Source organism: Chelonia mydas, chromosome 4 (assembly GCF_015237465.2).
Source record: "Chelonia mydas isolate rCheMyd1 chromosome 4, rCheMyd1.pri.v2, whole genome shotgun sequence".
Classification (NCBI taxonomy): Eukaryota; Metazoa; Chordata; order Testudines; family Cheloniidae; genus Chelonia; species Chelonia mydas.
Genome location: NC_057852.1, coordinates 88,961,543 through 88,978,884, shown reverse-complemented (window position 1 = coordinate 88,978,884; position 17,342 = coordinate 88,961,543). Strand labels below are relative to the sequence as shown.

The window sequence follows — 17,342 nt, the reverse complement described above, 5'->3', positions numbered from 1 at the left end:
CATTTTGTGTTAATTCTGTGTAAATAGATAGAAAGACATAGACATAGACTCCCTTACCAAGAGGAGTTTACAGTCTAAGCATTAACCTGGCAGAGTTTGGGCATAGAACTGGCATACCAATCACATGAGGATTATTCCAGTGTAGGGGCATCCTCAGATAGTCAAGATCAAGTATTCATGGCTCTCTTACACCAACCCATCCCAGCAGAGGAGTCATGGCCAAAGAACTGAGCACCATTATGCCTTGCTTATCCCCAGTTGCTCATACCAGCCATAGGCATTTCTAAGTTATGTCAGGGTTTGGCCTAGCATAGGATCTGGCCTAGGATCAGGGTGGCATAAAAGCCACCACCTTCGCACGCCTCCTAAACTATGCTGTGCTTTCCTCAGCTGTAACTGAGGATCTGGGTGTAAGAATTGTTTGTTCAAAATTAATCCAGTTTAATGTTTCGAATCAGTCGCATATCAGGAGACCAGGTCATGGGTGATCTGGCCTAGTGGTCAGAGCAGGGTCAGACCCAGAGTCAGAGTCCAAATGCCAGAGCCAAGGGTCAAAGCAGAGTCAGAGCCAACCAAGAATCGGAACAAAAGATCAGAACCAGATTATCTGGAGTCTGGGAGGACAGGAGCAGGGCTAGTTCTGAGGGTGGAACAGGAGGACTAGAACAAAGCTAGGTACAGGGCAGAAGCAAGGCAAGCACCAGGAAACAGAGATTCCACAGCAGGTACATTGAACAGCCAGCAAGCTACTGCAGGGTTTAAGAACAGGCCTGCTAGCTTCCTCAGCCAATCAGGAGGGGCAGTCTGTCAGCCAGCCTAGCTAATATGGCCCAGCTTGTTAGGGCATCAGAAGACTGAGCAGGTGCAGCTGCTGGACCTTATTCCTGACATCGCAGAAATATATCTGTAGACTTAAGACTCTTAAATATATTTTCAAAAATGTGGAACAAACAAAATGCAGATCAAACCTAAACAATTCAAATGTTTTGGTTGTTTGTAGTATCCTTTCTTCTTACCCCATACTTAGGCAGTTTATTGTTAAAGCACACTAGTTTTACACCAGCATAACTTCATTGGAGTTACTCCCAATTTACACCAGAGGAAGCAAGAGCAGAATTAGGCTCTGAGAATGTAAAAGCCTATAACTCAGTAACCACATCTTATTTCATGTCAGTGAACCACCAACTTTATCTATGATGCTACAGAATATTAGTAATGAAAACAAAACTATTTTTGAAAAAATATTCTTCAGATTCATAACTCATCTGCAAGATCCTCATTGCAGGAGTCCATAGGTCAGAGGCAAAAATCAGTGGCATTACTACAGATTTGTATCATACTAATTGAGATCATACTCTGGTATCATTTTTCCTTGCAACAGTTAGTGACATTAGAAACACAACAATCCCTGCAGAAGAGAGAAGCTGTTGCAATCAACATTATTTTACAAACTAAAATTAAAGCCTCAGTGCACAGGGAAGAAGAGCTAAGCATCTCCCACCAGGCAACAAAGATGTGTTGACAAGAAGCAGCACCAACATGATTCAGACAGTGAAAGAGGACAGTCACTTGGCAAGTTAAAAGTTTAAATGTGATCCAGAAATATGGCAGCTAAAGAGCGGACTTCATTTAAGAAAAGAAGTGAATGAAAATGTTGCCATTGAGTTTTCAAAGTTGAAAAATATTAAATTAACATACATAGGTACAATCTATGTACAGGGAAGAAGTGGGGGGGAGGGGTGGTCCTTTGTAAGGAAAGTATCTACTAAGGCAGTGAGATAAAAATTGGCTGTAAGTAATGATTTGGGTGAGAATACAAGAAATGAAAAATAAATGAAGCGCTTAAATACCATGTTGATGGATGTGATATGAAAATAGAAATAATTGCAACAGCCAGCTGCTACAGGCATCTAATGGGAGAAAATCAAAGGTTGGAACATTCTATTGCAGGTTTTGAAATTAAGGGATACTGTACTGCTGAGGAACCTTATGGAAACATCTGCTGGGTGACAAGCACAGTTAACCATAGGTCATAAGCATAGCCATACCTGTTATGTATTCTGCTTCCAACAGGGTATTTAACACTTCAGAGGATGGCTTCCTCTTTTCCCCAAAACTGCATCTGGCCAATCCTGAATAGTGTTACATGAGGACAGGCAGATTCTTTCCTAGCTCAAGCAGGTAATCAGTTTATAGAAGCATGAGGTATAACTATCCCATAATAGCAGATATTATTACTGATCATAAAACTGTCCAATCTCTTTAAAAGGTCTTGTTAACTATTTGACTTGATAGCCTCCTGAAGAAGGTTCATTGTACAGGTTGCCACGGCTGTATAAAGAACTGTAGCTTTTGTTTGATTGTAATGGTCTACCTTTTAGTTTGTTCAGTTGTCCTGGCGACTCCCGCTGTTCTCAAGGTCAACAGGCTAGGGCAGACCTGATCAGTTTACAATATGCCTTCACAGCTTTGTAAATCTCAAGTAAAACTCTCTGCTTCCAAATAAAAAAGACTTTGTAGTGTCTTCCCAGCGACAAGTTTCTGCATGCCACTTACCATACGGTGCAAAAATAATGACTGGACAGCTTCATATAAGTTGTACCATTAAATGAGAGTTTCATACGTGCATATTACTGACGGGTCAGTAGAGCCGTTAGTTCGTTAAAAAGTAGATTTTTTTTCATCGCTAGATCAGAAAAGCATCACATCGGAGCAAAACCATCTATTCAAATTGCTATTAAAAATCCATGACACCTTTCGGCTGAAATTAGCCTACAAAGACGTTTATAACCCCTGCAAACAGAGGTTGATAATGACAGATTTGTCACACCTTTAGTTGGACATGAGATCTGATTTAATTTTGAAGACAAGGGAAGGGAATGGTCATCCTAGGAGGAGATGGGTGCGAGAACTTGAAAAGGTGTCTCACAAGCCACAGCAGTGATTGCTGCAAACACCTTGTGTGATAAGGAAGGGGTCAGTTTGGAAGATCAGATTTCCAACCAATAGGCTAGATTCACCCTGGTGAAAATCTGGACTTGGGCTAATGCTGAAGCTACGTTTTGGGCTGGAGCCAAGAGCTGGCTGGCACTTTGCGCTGAAGCAATGCACACGGACCTGTGGGGAAAATGAAGTGTTCAGCAGCCGCGCTACTGTAGGAGCGGAAGGGTGGGTAGATAGCCTTGCTTCTGCCTTTCCTCTTGCCAGCGGTAATATTCTTAATGGAAGATGATCACAATCGATACCTCCAGTCAGCTGTTAACTGATGGATATATAATGGAATCAAACCGAGGTCGTGGGGCTTTACTGAAGGTTTGATATTAAAAATGCCTGTGCAGGATAACAGCCCGGGGGCTATATACGTCTGCAACACCCATATGCACGAGTATGCCCCCCCTCCACACACACACACTCCGGACAAGCCTCAGAGAGTCAGTGCTGGGCGCTGAAGAGTGGCAGCAGGCGGCTGCTCTTGTCAGAGGCTGGGAAGTTGGAGGTTTGTCTGAGGCCTGATCGGGGTGTCTGCAGAGACCGAGACCCCCGGGCACCTGCTCGGGAGCCACGAAACGGGGCAGCAAGGGACCCAGAGAGAGAGAAACCATCAGCCTCGCCTGCCGCGAAGGAAATGTCCTCGCTGGTGAAGGAGGACTTGCAAAAGAAGCTGTTTTACCCCCTGGGGCAGAGCCTGCGGGAGTTCATAGAGATCGAGTGCTCCGCCCACGACAGGTTTTACCTCTGTGCCGCAGGTAAGGCAGGGGCGGCGGGGGCAGGTGTATCCGTCTCTAGGAAGGAGCCCCGGGCTCTGCGAGCAAGCGGCGGGCTCGCCCTAGCCCACGCGCGTCCGGGCTGCGGGCTCCTAGCGAGCCTGAGAGCGATGCTGGGTCCCGCTGCTGGCCCCGCTCGGGCTCTGATTTGCGTTGGTCACTAGGCGCATTCCAACATCTGCATTGCACAGCGGGCTCTTACATTAACGGCAACGGTGCCAGGCGCTGGAGGGGAATGTTTGCCCTAGTTTTGTGACTCAGGGGAGTCTTCCCACAGCGCGCTGGCCTGGCACCTGACCTTGCACCTTCCCGTTTCGCGGATCCTGGGCTACTAGTACCCATACCCATTGGGATGTGCATGGGTACTAGTCTGATGAAGAGCTATAATGCATCCGATGAAGTGAGCTGTAGCTCACTAAAGCTTATGCTCAAATAAATTGGTTCGTTTCTAAGGTGCCACAAGTCCTCCTTTTCTTTTTAGGAATACAGACTAACACGGCTGCTACTCTGAAACCTGTTATTTTGCAGTTGTATTCAAAGGGCTTTAATGCAGGCTCTGTCCCCCCTTGGCGAGGCGGGGGGGGACGCCCGTGCCTCTCAGAAAGGTTTTTAACGAATGATCCTGCGTTCAGCTTAGCCTTTTGGCCTAGTGTAATTGAAACAAAAGCGGCGCACTTCCCCAGGGCTGTGTCTCAGGAGCTAAGATGGAACAAAAAATAGTTTGGATATTAAACCAAGTGTAGACACAAGTAAAGAAGATGGCACAGAAGCCTCCTGCGCGAGACCTTGTGTGTGGCTCTCTTCTTGCTGAAGTGTAGCTGACAGCTACCTTTGCTCCGCTGCGTGCCAGACTCCTAACCTTAAACCTGAGGAGACGGGTGTCTGGGGCCTCGTTCCTTTATGTATGGCTGTTGACACGAATCTAGCCCACATTTGACGATCGTGTCTGCGCCGCTGTCCATTGTCTGGAGGATCTTCCTTTGTTAAATGGAAGATTTAAAGCGTCACTTTCATGAATTCACACAGCATGTGCAACAGATTATAATTGCACAGTAAGAAAGAGCCGAGATTTCCACATGAGGATGTTTAGGAATATCCTATAAGTACACTGTCATGCTGTTGTATTTAGTAAGTGTGGTAATAAAGCGAGTGACAGTGTAGAACAGTAACTGGATAGCCCCTTAGCCACGTGCATTTTCCAAGTGCATCGCTGAGATTGGGTATAAACTGTTCACACAGCGGGGAGAAGAGGGGGAGAGTAAAATTTGACCCCCGTTATAGCAGTGCATCGCCACTGAAATCAATGCTTTGAACAAGAAAAGGGCAAATCAGTGAAGAATTTGGTTCTATGACATAGGGCTTCTTGATCCCGCACGATCAAATGCGGGCATAACTCCCATTGACTTCAATGAGAATGTTGCCTGAATAAAAAGTAGCGGAGCCTATAATGCGAGATTGTATTTGAAATAAGTGGCGAGCAACTAAACTGCAACACTTCCTCCGCTGTAGTTAATGGCATTAAATGGGTTGGAATCTTTTGGGACAGGCGAGTATGTTGCCAGATTGCTGTCTCTGCTGTCAGTCTCAATCAAGCAGTTCCTTTGTGGTCTTCAAATGTGGACATACATAAAGCAAGAGGAGCCTGAAACCATTAGCCTTGTCTTAAGTGTCTCTGTGTTTCTCATTTGTATCTAGTTCGGGGCATTTCCTTGTCTACAGCATGAAACCTACTGCATTGCTGAGAATCCCAGAACTTTTGAAAAGTTGTAGGCAACATATTTAGGATTTTGAAAATAGGGTTGGAAAAGAGCATACATTTCCTCCTACTTCAGACCAGTTCTGACAGGCACCAGATACATAGCTGTTTATAATACACAAAGAAATGAGATCGTCAATACAAAATGTTAGAAAACTATTCACAATTTGCAAGCATATTTTGTGTAGCTAATTTGCCTTTAAAAGACTGATGCTATTTTATGCGAATTGCATTTTTATAATAACCATAACATTTTTCAGTAAACATTTGTTCTCTTTGTCTTTTTTTAGAGTGTTTGCAGTCCCCATCCCCTCATTGTGTTGAAGTATAGTTTCTTGTCATTCACTGCCTGAAGTACATCTTTGTTTAAGATAAGGGATTGTGAATGTTTATTACTATAATAAAGTAAGATCGTTCAGGGTGGCACAACCTTATTACTTGAATATTTACCAAAAAAATCATTTCAGATGTGTCTGCTATATAACTTTATTAAATAGGCATTGACAAATATCACCTAGTAAAATACGTTTAGAAATCCATGAAGTTGTATTGTTTTTATACCACTGAAAGCTGTTCAAAATTAGGGAATTTATAAATATTATGATTAGTAGGTAGAAGTGAACATTACTTTCCACTCCCTTTTTGTCCTTGAGGTTCAAACCATGTGCTACATATGGGCTTCAGGAATTTTTGTGAAGGTTGATAGTTTGTGCAACGATGACAAATATAAAAATATTTGTTTTAAAATCAGACTAAAGTTCTGTTATAGAACATTCAAAGGGAAAAGGGAGCAAAAGTACCTTCTGAAATATTTGAGTGTTGTTTCCACAGAATAAAAAGAACAAACCAGTGAAGAAATCATCTAAACAAATTCACCTAATGGAGAATCTCTGCAGACATAGTGGAAAATATACTGAAAATTAAGAATGGAGAGTGAGTGTGTGTGTGCATGTGTGTGAGAGAGAGAAAAAACCCACTCTAGCATAGTTGGGTAAGTGGTGGGCACAGAGTAAATCTGATCCTGAAAGTTGGTGAGCATCCTCCAATTCCTACTGCAGTCACTGGCAGTTCAAGTTGCTCAGCACCTTGCAGGATATAGTCCTTAATCCTGACCTAAACAGCCCTTTCTAATCCTGGAAGTTTCTTGAATAGAGACTACCAGTTATATCAGATAACGTCAGAATGGGTGATGGCTTTGTGCAGTATCAATAAGGGATTAGGAGGAAAGGAGCCCAAACTTGTTTTACTTTTGACTGAGTTTTCTATTTTAACAAATTCTGTGAACCCTGAAAACAGGTTGGTACTTTTGTGCATTTAGAAGATGTACAAATATCAGGCATGAAACCTTTAAAACAAAATGGTTACTGTTTTAATATAATTTAAATACAGCCAAATGTTTCCTAATTCTTCACAAGTGGCAAGTATATACTCTAGCAGCACAATTAGTGTAAGATCAAAACAGTCTAACTAAAATCTTATCCTTGCAATGTAGTCTCAATTTATTCTTACTGGTTAACTTGTATTATGCCTGTCAATAGCTTGTAAGAAAGAGAAAATATTGTAAATAACCAATATTTGCATAGATGCAAACAGAATCCTTTAGAGCCTGTCCCATTTAAAGCTATACTACAATAAAACCACAATGCGGGTAAATAAATGCTGCTATTTCCATGCCATATTCCCAATATTGTCTCTCTTCACTTTCATAGGGGAAAATGGTAAAAGTCTGGAATGAGGAAATTAGTGCCCATTAGTACTCCCCTACATTGAATCACTAATCAACCCAATTAGTGGCAAAACTGAAATGCAGAGATGTCTAGCCAATTTTAGCAACTGTGTTTTGATGTGGTTAGGAGGGATTGCAATGACATCTTAATATAGTCCATTGGAAAATACAAGCATCCCCAAACTGCATTTATTTTTCTTCTGTAAAACGCCCCAGGGAACAATTTAAACAATCCAAGGCACTATAATGTCTCTCCTCTCCCCCAAGAAGAAATTTTAAACCTAAATTAAATGGGAAATCTGAGAAATGCTGATGTTATACAATTTTTGTCAGGGAGTATGAGGAATAGGAACTTGGATAACCTAAACTACCAAAGAAATGAGGACATATTTTAGATGAGCTAGGACTTCACTATTTCTAGGACTGTTTCTTAACTCACATTCTTCTCAGACGTCATATGATTTCAACTCCTAGATGGAGTCTAGAGCCTAGCACTAGAAGATGCACTAATTAGTTGGGTTTCCCAACAGACAGGACCAGGAAGAAAAAAAAGCAAGCCACACAGTTTTACTGTGCATTTGCTGGAAAATCTGTATCCAGTGTATTTGTTGTTTTGGGTTTGTTTGTTTCTGTATTTCAGGATGAAATATGGGCTTGACCCAGTAAACCCTTGCGCATGGAAGTAATTTTTATAGGAGTAATCCCTCTTGTGTAAATGGAGTTATGTGCCTCAGCTAGGGTTTGCAAGATCAGGCCCTACACGTGTTTTTTGTTTTTTTTAAATCTGTTTCTATTATTTTTTTAAAGTACAGTAAAATGATTGACAAAAAGGGTAAAACTTCCTCCATGAGGACTACCAATTTCTTGCTAACAAGGCAGGGCAAAAGAAATTTGGATAAGAAGAAATTATTGCCAGGTGATGTCCAGGAATTCCATTTAAAAAACATACTGTGCCCCTGAAGTATGCTGTGCCTCTGGTACCTGGTCTTCACCCTTTTTCTACAGCCCTCTACTCTCGGACCAGACCACTCCCCCAGAGGGTATGTGATGATGTCTAGTGATGAGGTCAGGCTGCAGTCGCAGGGGAAGAATGGTTTAGGAGTACTAGGCTGAAGAAGCAGGCCGTTAGGTCAGAGGTGTACCACTTCTCAGGAGGGTGCAAGAGTTACAAATCTCTGTGTGAAGCCATAGACACCAGCTGACAATTAAAAAAGAGAAAATAAAATAAACCTACCTAATATAGGTGTTCAAATTCCAGTGCTTTCCCCACTAATTAGCATGTATATTCCATAATACTGATCTCCTTTTCCATGCTTACTGCAATTAATTAATATTGATGAGGATTATGAAGAGTTTTTCTATTCTTCTTTCACTTGCTCTCGATTAGCAGGAAAATGATAACTTCCATGAAAGAAAGTGGTGGGTGAAATTCTGGGGCCTGCGTTGTGCAGGAGGTCAGACTAGATGATCATAATGGTCCCTTCTGACCTAAATATCTATGAATCTATGAATCTATGAAACCTAGAGATAACCACAGATAAGTTGGAACTTCAAGTAGTGTTTCTTAAATACTACATGTTATTTTTGTTATGTATTATATTAATATTTTATAGGAAAACATAGATCTTCCATTCATGGGAAGTATACAAACATTAATGTAAATGCACAGACTCAGAACTGATTTTGGTCACAGTCCAACATCTCAGTGGACCCTTGCATGTGCATGGTGCACAACTGAAGTAACTAGGATTCCAGACCCATGGGGGTCTACTTGCACAGATCTAAAGGCAGGATCAGGGCCTTAATGCATGTATTCTTTAGTAAATCCAACAAAAAGCTTTCCCACAAACAAGATTCGCCTTTACAGGATGGGTTAGGGTTAAAAAAAAAGAATCTATTAAAAGCAAAAAGACTTTATAGGCTGCAAACATTGGACTAAATTCTGCTCGCTGTGCAAACAAACCCATCAAGTTTCATATAGCTCTAGTTTTTATTGTTTAAAATGCAGCTTGATGAAGTATTTCATTTTCAGATATTTTGGAAAGCAATTATCTGTTTGGGTAAACTATTTTTTTGTCTTGCAGTGACTAAAGATGGAGAAGTAGAAATATCTATGGTGAAACACTTCAGAATAGATCTGGATGAGAAATATGAAATGGCTGAAAAGTGGTTATTGAAAGATCTGGAGATGATTGATGGAAAAGAAGCAGACACTGTAAGTGCTGTATTTTATTGTAAGTTTCTATTAACACAATGCATTTATGTTACAATTTGTGACGTAACAGATGAGGTGCAGTTCTACTAAGAAAAGAGATTCTGTAAAAAAAAAGATGGCATAATGGGGATACAGATTTATCACTTGTCAGAGACTCCAGATCACATTTGCTGTGCTTACAATATTTTTTTTGTCAGTTCTGTAAACTCACCTTAGATATGAGAGTCAAGATGGCCTATTTCTTGCTTGTATGTCATTGCAGTAATAGAGATTATCCAAGTCACTTTTTGACTTCAACTCCACCAGTGTAAATCTGGAGTAATTCAGTAGATTAACATTGGTGTAACTAAAAGGAAAATTTAACTCAATGTCTTCCGTTGAGTTGCTTACGTATAACTGAGGGCAGGATATTTGAACTTGGAATTACCTGAGTAAAGATGAGGAAAATTCCAGAGTTTCAAGTTGCAGAACTTTATATAAATTCTGCAGAATGTGGGAACAAAATTATTCCTATCAGTGGAAGCAGCAGCTGGGGATTCTGCCCCCTTAGCTCACAAATTCTGAGGTACACATGGTTCTCAGCAGCTCTTCAGGATGCAAGAGCATCAGCCTACTGCTGTGCTGCCAGGGAATCCCCAGACCATGCCTAGTCCCTGAACATTCCCAAGTGTTGCAGAGTGGAGGAATAAGTGGCACAAATGTATGTGCACAGAAGGGAGCCTGCACCTATAGATATGGAGTGGGAACATGGACCTTTAACTAACGAATCTGTTGATTTAATCTTGCTTTTTAAAAATTAAAAAACTAAAATAGTGTTTATATACAAACACACTGGTTTAACTAAATCAGTTTTAAAAGGTTAAGTCCATGTGCATCTAGACAAGACCTAAGACACTTACCTTTTAGTGATGTACTCTTTTTAAATAGATGTAGTGACCATACACTATTTTATTACACTGGAGCTTTCCCATGAAAACCCCCACAAATATAATCAAAAAGAGGTGGACCCAAAAACATGGAGCTAGCAACTGCATTCCCATGAACAGCAATCTTGAAATATTTGGGACCAAATCTTGCTCACATTACTTGGTTCCTCTGAATGTTTTTCATGAGTAAAGTAAGCACGATTTATATATCTTTGTTACTTATACGGCCCTCATTACTAATCTGAGCACCTGCCAATCTTTTAATGTATTTATCCTCACAACACCCCAGTAAGTTGGGGAAGTACTATTATCTCCATATTAAGATACAGAACTGAGGCACAGAGAAGCTAAGTGACTTGCCCAAGGTCACACACAAAGTGTGTGGCAGACTAGGGAGACCCAGGTTTAATTTCTAAGTCCTAACCTAGTACCCTAAATCACTGGACCTGTGGCTAAGGGATTCAAGTCAGAGTAGTAATTCAAGTGTAACTATGGAAGGGGAAAAATTGACACTAAAAACAGACATAAGAACAACCCCAGAGATAGAATTAAATTAAATTTTACAGAAGATGAAGGTGCATTGAGGAAAATACCTTATTGCATTTACAATACAAGATTTTAATAGACATTCAGCCAAATGAATATAATTCAAGTAGAAATACAGGAATAAATTCTACATAAAAATGATTTCATCCAGAGTTCTCAAAGAAAAATCAGTGCAATTTTCTTCCAACAAAAACAAACCTTGGTCTGAATCATTCACCCCAAAAAGATTGGTTTCAGAGTAGCAGCCGTGTTAGTCTGTATTCGCAAAAAGAAAAGGAGTACTTGTGGCACCTTAGAGACTAACCGATTTATCTGAGCATAAGCTTTCGTGAGCTACAGCTCACTTCATCGGATGCATTCAGTGGAATCCAAAAAGATTGTCCCTTCAATGGAATGCTAAATTGTATTTTACTGTTCAGCCACTAGATGGCTCTGTGTGTGAAATACAGTACTTCGTTTAAAAAATACCTGGCAGAGCATTAAAGGATCTTATGATGAATATATCTTGTGTTTAAAGGCAAGCTCTATAGCCAGTCCATATCTGATACAGAACAACATGACATGGTATCAGGAGTAAACTAAGAATAGAAACAGAAGGAAAAAGGCAACAAAGGTTGCAAACAGAAGAAACAAAGCAACAAAGGTTGCAGGATCTCATCAACATGCCACTCTTCAATGCCCCAGAGAACTTCAGCTTCGACAAACCTTCAGAGTGGACAGACTGGAAATAATATTTTGCAAGATTTTGCATGGCAACCAAGCTGAACAAAGAAACTGAAGATATACAGCTATTGTCTTTAATTTATGCTATGGGGAAGCAAGCAGAGCATATCTTTAAGTCCTTTGACTTTACTGAAAATAGTTATAAAGATAACTATGAAAGGGTTCTGCCTATGTTTGATGCATACTCTATACCTCATAGAAATGTGGTTTATGAAAGAGCATGTTTTCACCAGGGAATTCAAGAACCAGGGGAAAACGTTGAATGTTTTATAAGAGCTCTGTCTACATTGGCTGAAAACTGATTTTAGGGAAGGCAAGACATGAAAATATCAGAGACAGACTGGTAATTGGGTTAACAGATAAAAACCTGCTACAGTAGCTACAACTGCTGAGAAATTTAATCCTAGCCACAGCTAGACAGATAGCAAAACAGTCAGAATTAGTCAAACAGAACAAAAGGCAGGAGCAACTTGAAAAGCCTGAAACTAGCTTAGACGCTATAACAGACACTTGAGTGTTAAAAGTCATCATAATAAAACTGCTGTGGGCAAGGAGAGAGAACTCCCAGTCTAAGAAGAATAAATTCCAGCCTACATGCACAAGGTATGTGTCACAGGGTCTACTCACACAGTGGCACCTCCCGCTGGCCATCCTGGGGATTAGTTCTGCCAGATGGTGCACTCTCTTCAGGTGGTGCCTCTCCCATTGTCCTCTCCTTCTGCAGACCCACCTCACTCCAGGAACCATGGCAGCCTCATCATGACTCAGCCCTCCATCCAGATCACTAAGATCCTCACCTTCCAGGGAATTCATAGCCTTTCCAGACCTGCTGTCTGTCTGGGATCTACAATGCCCCAGCCTTCATTAACCTTTTCAGGGCAAGTGTAGGGTGAACACCCCATCACAGCATGGAAAAAGTCATATTCCAAGAGATGATGTATGTCCAGCCGAGGCACATGGTGTAATCATTGTACAATATACAGACATTTTGCATCTGTTTGCTGCACCAAAGCAGTCAGAGAGTTGATTCATATTATAGATAATCAAAAGTCATTGTTTCTGGAATCTGTCACTTGTGATGACATAGAGCCTGCCTGGAGAGTGAAACTGAATATTCACGGCAAGACTATTGACTTTAAAACTGACTCAGGAGCTGATGTCACGGTCATCTCAGAAGGGATGTACAATCACTTCAACCCCTCCCAGAGCTTAAGTCACCAGACACAGCTCTGAGTAGCCCTGGAGGTATTCTGAACTGCATGGACCAGTTCATCACAGAAACAGTTTACAAAGATAAAATCTGTGCATTCATAGAAAATCATAGAATCATAGAAGATTAGGGTTGGAAGAGACCTTAGGAGGGCATCTAGTCCAACACCCTACTCAAAGCAGGAGCAACCCCAACTAAATCATCCCCCCCAGGGCTTTGTGAAGCCAGCCCTTTAAAACCCTAAGGATGGAGATTCCACTACCTCCCTAGGTAACCCATTCCAGTGCTTCACCACCCTCCTAGTGAAATAGTTTTTCCTAATATCCAACCTAGACCTCCCCCACTGAAACTTGAGACCACTGTTCCTTGTTCTGCCATCTGCCACCACTGAGAACAGCCTAGCTCCATCCTCCTTGGAACCCCCCCTTCAGATCGTTGAAGGCTTCTATCAAATCCCCCCTCACTCTTCTCTTCTGCAGACTAAATTTCTCAGTAATCTCTCAGCCTCAGCCTCTCCTCGTAAGTCATGTGCCCCCTATTCATTTTTGTTGCCCTCTGCTGGACTCTCTCCAATTTGTCCACAGCCTTTCTGTAGTGGGGGGCCCAAAACTGGACACATTACTGCAGATGTAGCCTCACCAGTGCTGAATAGAGAGGAATAATCACTTCCCTCGATCTGCTGGCAATGCTCCTACTAATGCAGCCCAATATGCCACTGGGCTTCTTGGCAACAAGGGCACACAGTTGACTCATATCCAGGTTCTTGTCCACTGTAATCCCCAGGTTCTTTTCTGCAGAACTGCTGCTTAGCCAGTCGGTTCCCAGCCTGTAGCAGTGCATGGGATTCTTCCATCCTAAGTGCAGGACTCTGCACTTGTCCTTGTTGAACCTCATCAGAATTCTTTTGGCCCAATCCTCCAATTTGTCTAGGTCACTCTGGACCCTATCCATACCCTCCAGCATATCTATCTCTCCCCACAGTTTAGTGTCGTCCATGAATTTGCTGAGGGTGCAATCCATGGCAACCTCCAGATCATTAATAAAGATATTGAACAAAACCGGCCCCAGGACTGACCCTTGGGGCACTCTGCTTGATACCAGCTGCCAACTAGACATCGAGCCATTGATCACTACCTGTTGAGCCTGATGATCTTGCCAGCTTTCTATCTACCTTATAGTCCATTCATCCAATCCATACTTCTTTAACTTGCTGGCAAGAATATTGTGGGAGACAGTAACAAAAGCTTTGCTAAAGTCAAGGTATATCACATCCACCACTTTCCCCATATCCACAGAGCCAGTTATCTCATCACAGAAGGCAATCAGGTTGGTCAGGCATGACTTGCCCTTGGTGAATCCATGTTGACTGTTCCTGATCACCTTCCTCTCCTCCAAGTGCTTCAAAATGGATTATTTGAGGACCCACTCCATGATTTTTCCAGGGACTGAGGTGAGGCTGACCAGTCTGTAGTTCCCCGGATTCTCCTTCTTCCCTTTTTTAAAGATGGGAACTATATTTGCCTTTTTCCAATTGTTCAGAGTGCCTAGGATCAAAGACCAACAACCTTCTCAGCTGCAATATGGCAACCATTATGGGCTAGTGAAAGAAATTGGAAGAAATTGATGGTAGATATGATGATAGGGGACTTTTGAAAGGAGATCCAGTACAAATCAACTTAGAAGACAATGTTGAACCATACAGTATACAAACATACCTACCAAAGAGACCTTGGAAGAGACTAGCTGCCGATTTATGCAAATTCAGAGGACATCATTATCTGGTCATAGTGGACTGTTTTTCCAGGTATATAGAAATAATGTACTTGAAAGACATAACGTGTCATAGTGTTACTGAGAAATTGAAATGATCTTTTGATCACCTCTGTATTCCAGAAAAACTAATGACAGACAGCAGACCACAATTCACTGCAGCACAATGTAAGTCATTCTGAATGAAATATGATTTTGATCATATTATTAGCAGCCCACATTACCCACAAGCAAAAGGAGATGCTGAGAAAGCTGTACAGACAGCCAAGAAAATCCTACAGCAGGAAGATCCATTCCTTGCCCTTCTGAGTAACAGATCAACACCAATAGCAGCTACTGGATACAGTCCAGCAAAACTCCTGATGGGAAGACAACTCAGGTTCTTTTCCAAAGCTTGAGCAGTAGTTCTATCTCCAACATGGCCAAACATGAAAAAAGTAGCCCAATAGGATAAAAAGGCTAAAAAAGCTTATGAACACTTTTACAACAGATGTCACTTGGTTAGAGAACTGCCAGATCTAGAACCTGGCAACCATGTTTTTGTCAAATTGGATGGAGAAAAGGGATGGACAACTCCAGCTGCTGTAAAGAAAAAATTCAGCGCCACGATCATATGTGATCGAGACCAACAGTGGAGAGTTCAAAAAAAACTGTCAACATCTACAGTTTGTTCCTCAGAAAGAACAATGAACTGAACAAACTCTACAAATGGCCAATGCAGAACGTGAAGAAGAACACTCAGATTCCAAACCGACCAGAGACAGTCACTGCAACTAATGACCAAATTGTTATGTGTTCAGGTCATGTAATTAGAAAACCAGCACAATTCAGAGACTTAACAGACTGATCCGTACTGAACATCAAAGAGTGTGATAGTGTAAATATTGTAAATGGTGGGAATGTAGAACTTGAAGGGGGAGATGTAATGGAATGCTAAACTGTATTTTACTGTTCAGTCACTAGATGTGTGTGTAAAATACCTTATTTAAACAAATCTCAGCCACACCTGGCAAAGCCTGAAAGGATTTTATGATGAACACATCTGGTGCGTATATGCAAGCTCTGTAGCTCATCCATGTCTGGTACAAGAACATGATTCTCCCCTCATGCCCACGAGGGCGTAGAGTCAGTCCCATTCCCCTTCCCATACTTTGAGTACTTTATACACTCTCTGTGTTTATGGTAAATCTGGGTGAATGAGGCTTGGGGGTGGAGGATATGTCCAACCACTCCCAGCCCCTTCTGGCTCCATGCAGCTTAGGCCAAAAAAGTAACAGTTTAAGGCTGATTTATCTTTCCTCTGGAACTTTTCACATCCCAGAGCTCCCACAGCCATGTCAGCCAGAAGGACTTGCTCATAGCATGGCTACAATGAACTCCACTCCCATAATGCAATGATGTGAGGGAGCTATCCCCTGAGGCAATCCTCCCAGAGATTTCCTGTTCCAGAACCTCCTCCCACAGATTTTTTTCATAAGAGCGTATGATCAAGGCTTGTCTTATTTCTGATGAAAAAACATTTAATCATAAAGTCATTAACATTAGTATAAATGGTCATAATAAACTACAGCTGATGACATTCACAAAGTTTAATTTAACAGGTTTCATTTTAAAGCCATTGTTAGCATTAAGCAAGCAGAGGAGCCTGTAAACATAGAGATCTGCAATATAAGCAAAGAAGGCAATCAATAATCTTAATTTGATAGGGGAATTTATTTATAATAGGAGATAAGTGCTCTTCATACAGTACATTTTGGACAATACTACAGTCCTTGTACATTTTAAAATTGTGTCTTATAATTGTCGTAAATTGTAGTGTGCTCATTTGGCCAAATCCTGAAGCCCCTGCTCACATCATTGAGAGTTATACCTGATTAAGGACTACTGTTTTAGGGCCATTCTTGGTAAAAATTTAAAAGAACCACCCCGCAGGACTGTCTATGGATTGTGGAAATATTTCTGAAGTCCAGTGCTAATATTTTATGAATCCATTACAGTGAGACAAAGATTACAAGGTGGCTAAGCATAAAACAATAAATGTTGCTGTTCTAGTGCCTGTAAAGCTAGTAATTTCATTCTCTCTTCATTTTTAGGATAATCCATATTTTGATATGCACTTTGAGAAGGTCTACAGTTGGGAAGCACATAGCTGTGCATCTAAATATGCCTTTGCTCGAACGTTAAACAAATTGAATTACATGTACCTTAACAAGGACTTGAAGATTGTGAACTTTGATATAACCTACATAAATGATGATTCACTCTGGTCATCCAACAATGGGGACTGTTTAGTTCTTATGAAGATATGCTTCTATGCTTTCAACCTTTTGTGTCTGTCCCTGTGTCCTATGCCATAAAGATGGATTTTATAACAGTAAGGTGACTAGCTGACTTCCAGTGCCAGATTCCGACAAATCGTCTGATATAAAAGTTAAGTGATATGCAGTATTTGCTATTTAATTTTACATATCAGCCAAATCCAGAAACCTCATTTTTATATAAACAATGAACTGTTTCTTTCAGTAAGATCCCAATCCTGCAAACACTTACACACCTGCTTAGCTTTCAACACAATAGTAATAACTGAGTTCCATGGGACTACTCATGTGAGTAAAGTTTAGCACATGCACAAGTGTTTGTAGGGGCCCAAATTAGTATACATTAATGACAAAATATTTTAAAATTAACATTGCCAGCTAATTTGTG

At 41.1% G+C, this 17,342-nt stretch overlaps 1 protein-coding gene across 1 annotated transcript; it reads left to right on the top strand.

The window, feature by feature from the left end:
- The first annotated feature begins 3,347 nt into the window (after positions 1-3,347).
- On the top strand, positions 3,348-17,042 carry EXOC1L (exocyst complex component 1 like). Its single transcript, XM_027833197.2, has 3 exons — positions 3,348-3,746; positions 9,331-9,461; positions 16,730-17,042. Exons 1-3 carry the CDS (start codon positions 3,626-3,628, stop codon positions 16,991-16,993), a joined length of 516 nt encoding a protein of 171 aa, XP_027688998.1. The 5' UTR covers positions 3,348-3,625; the 3' UTR covers positions 16,994-17,042.
- Positions 17,043-17,342: the final 300 nt, after the last annotated feature.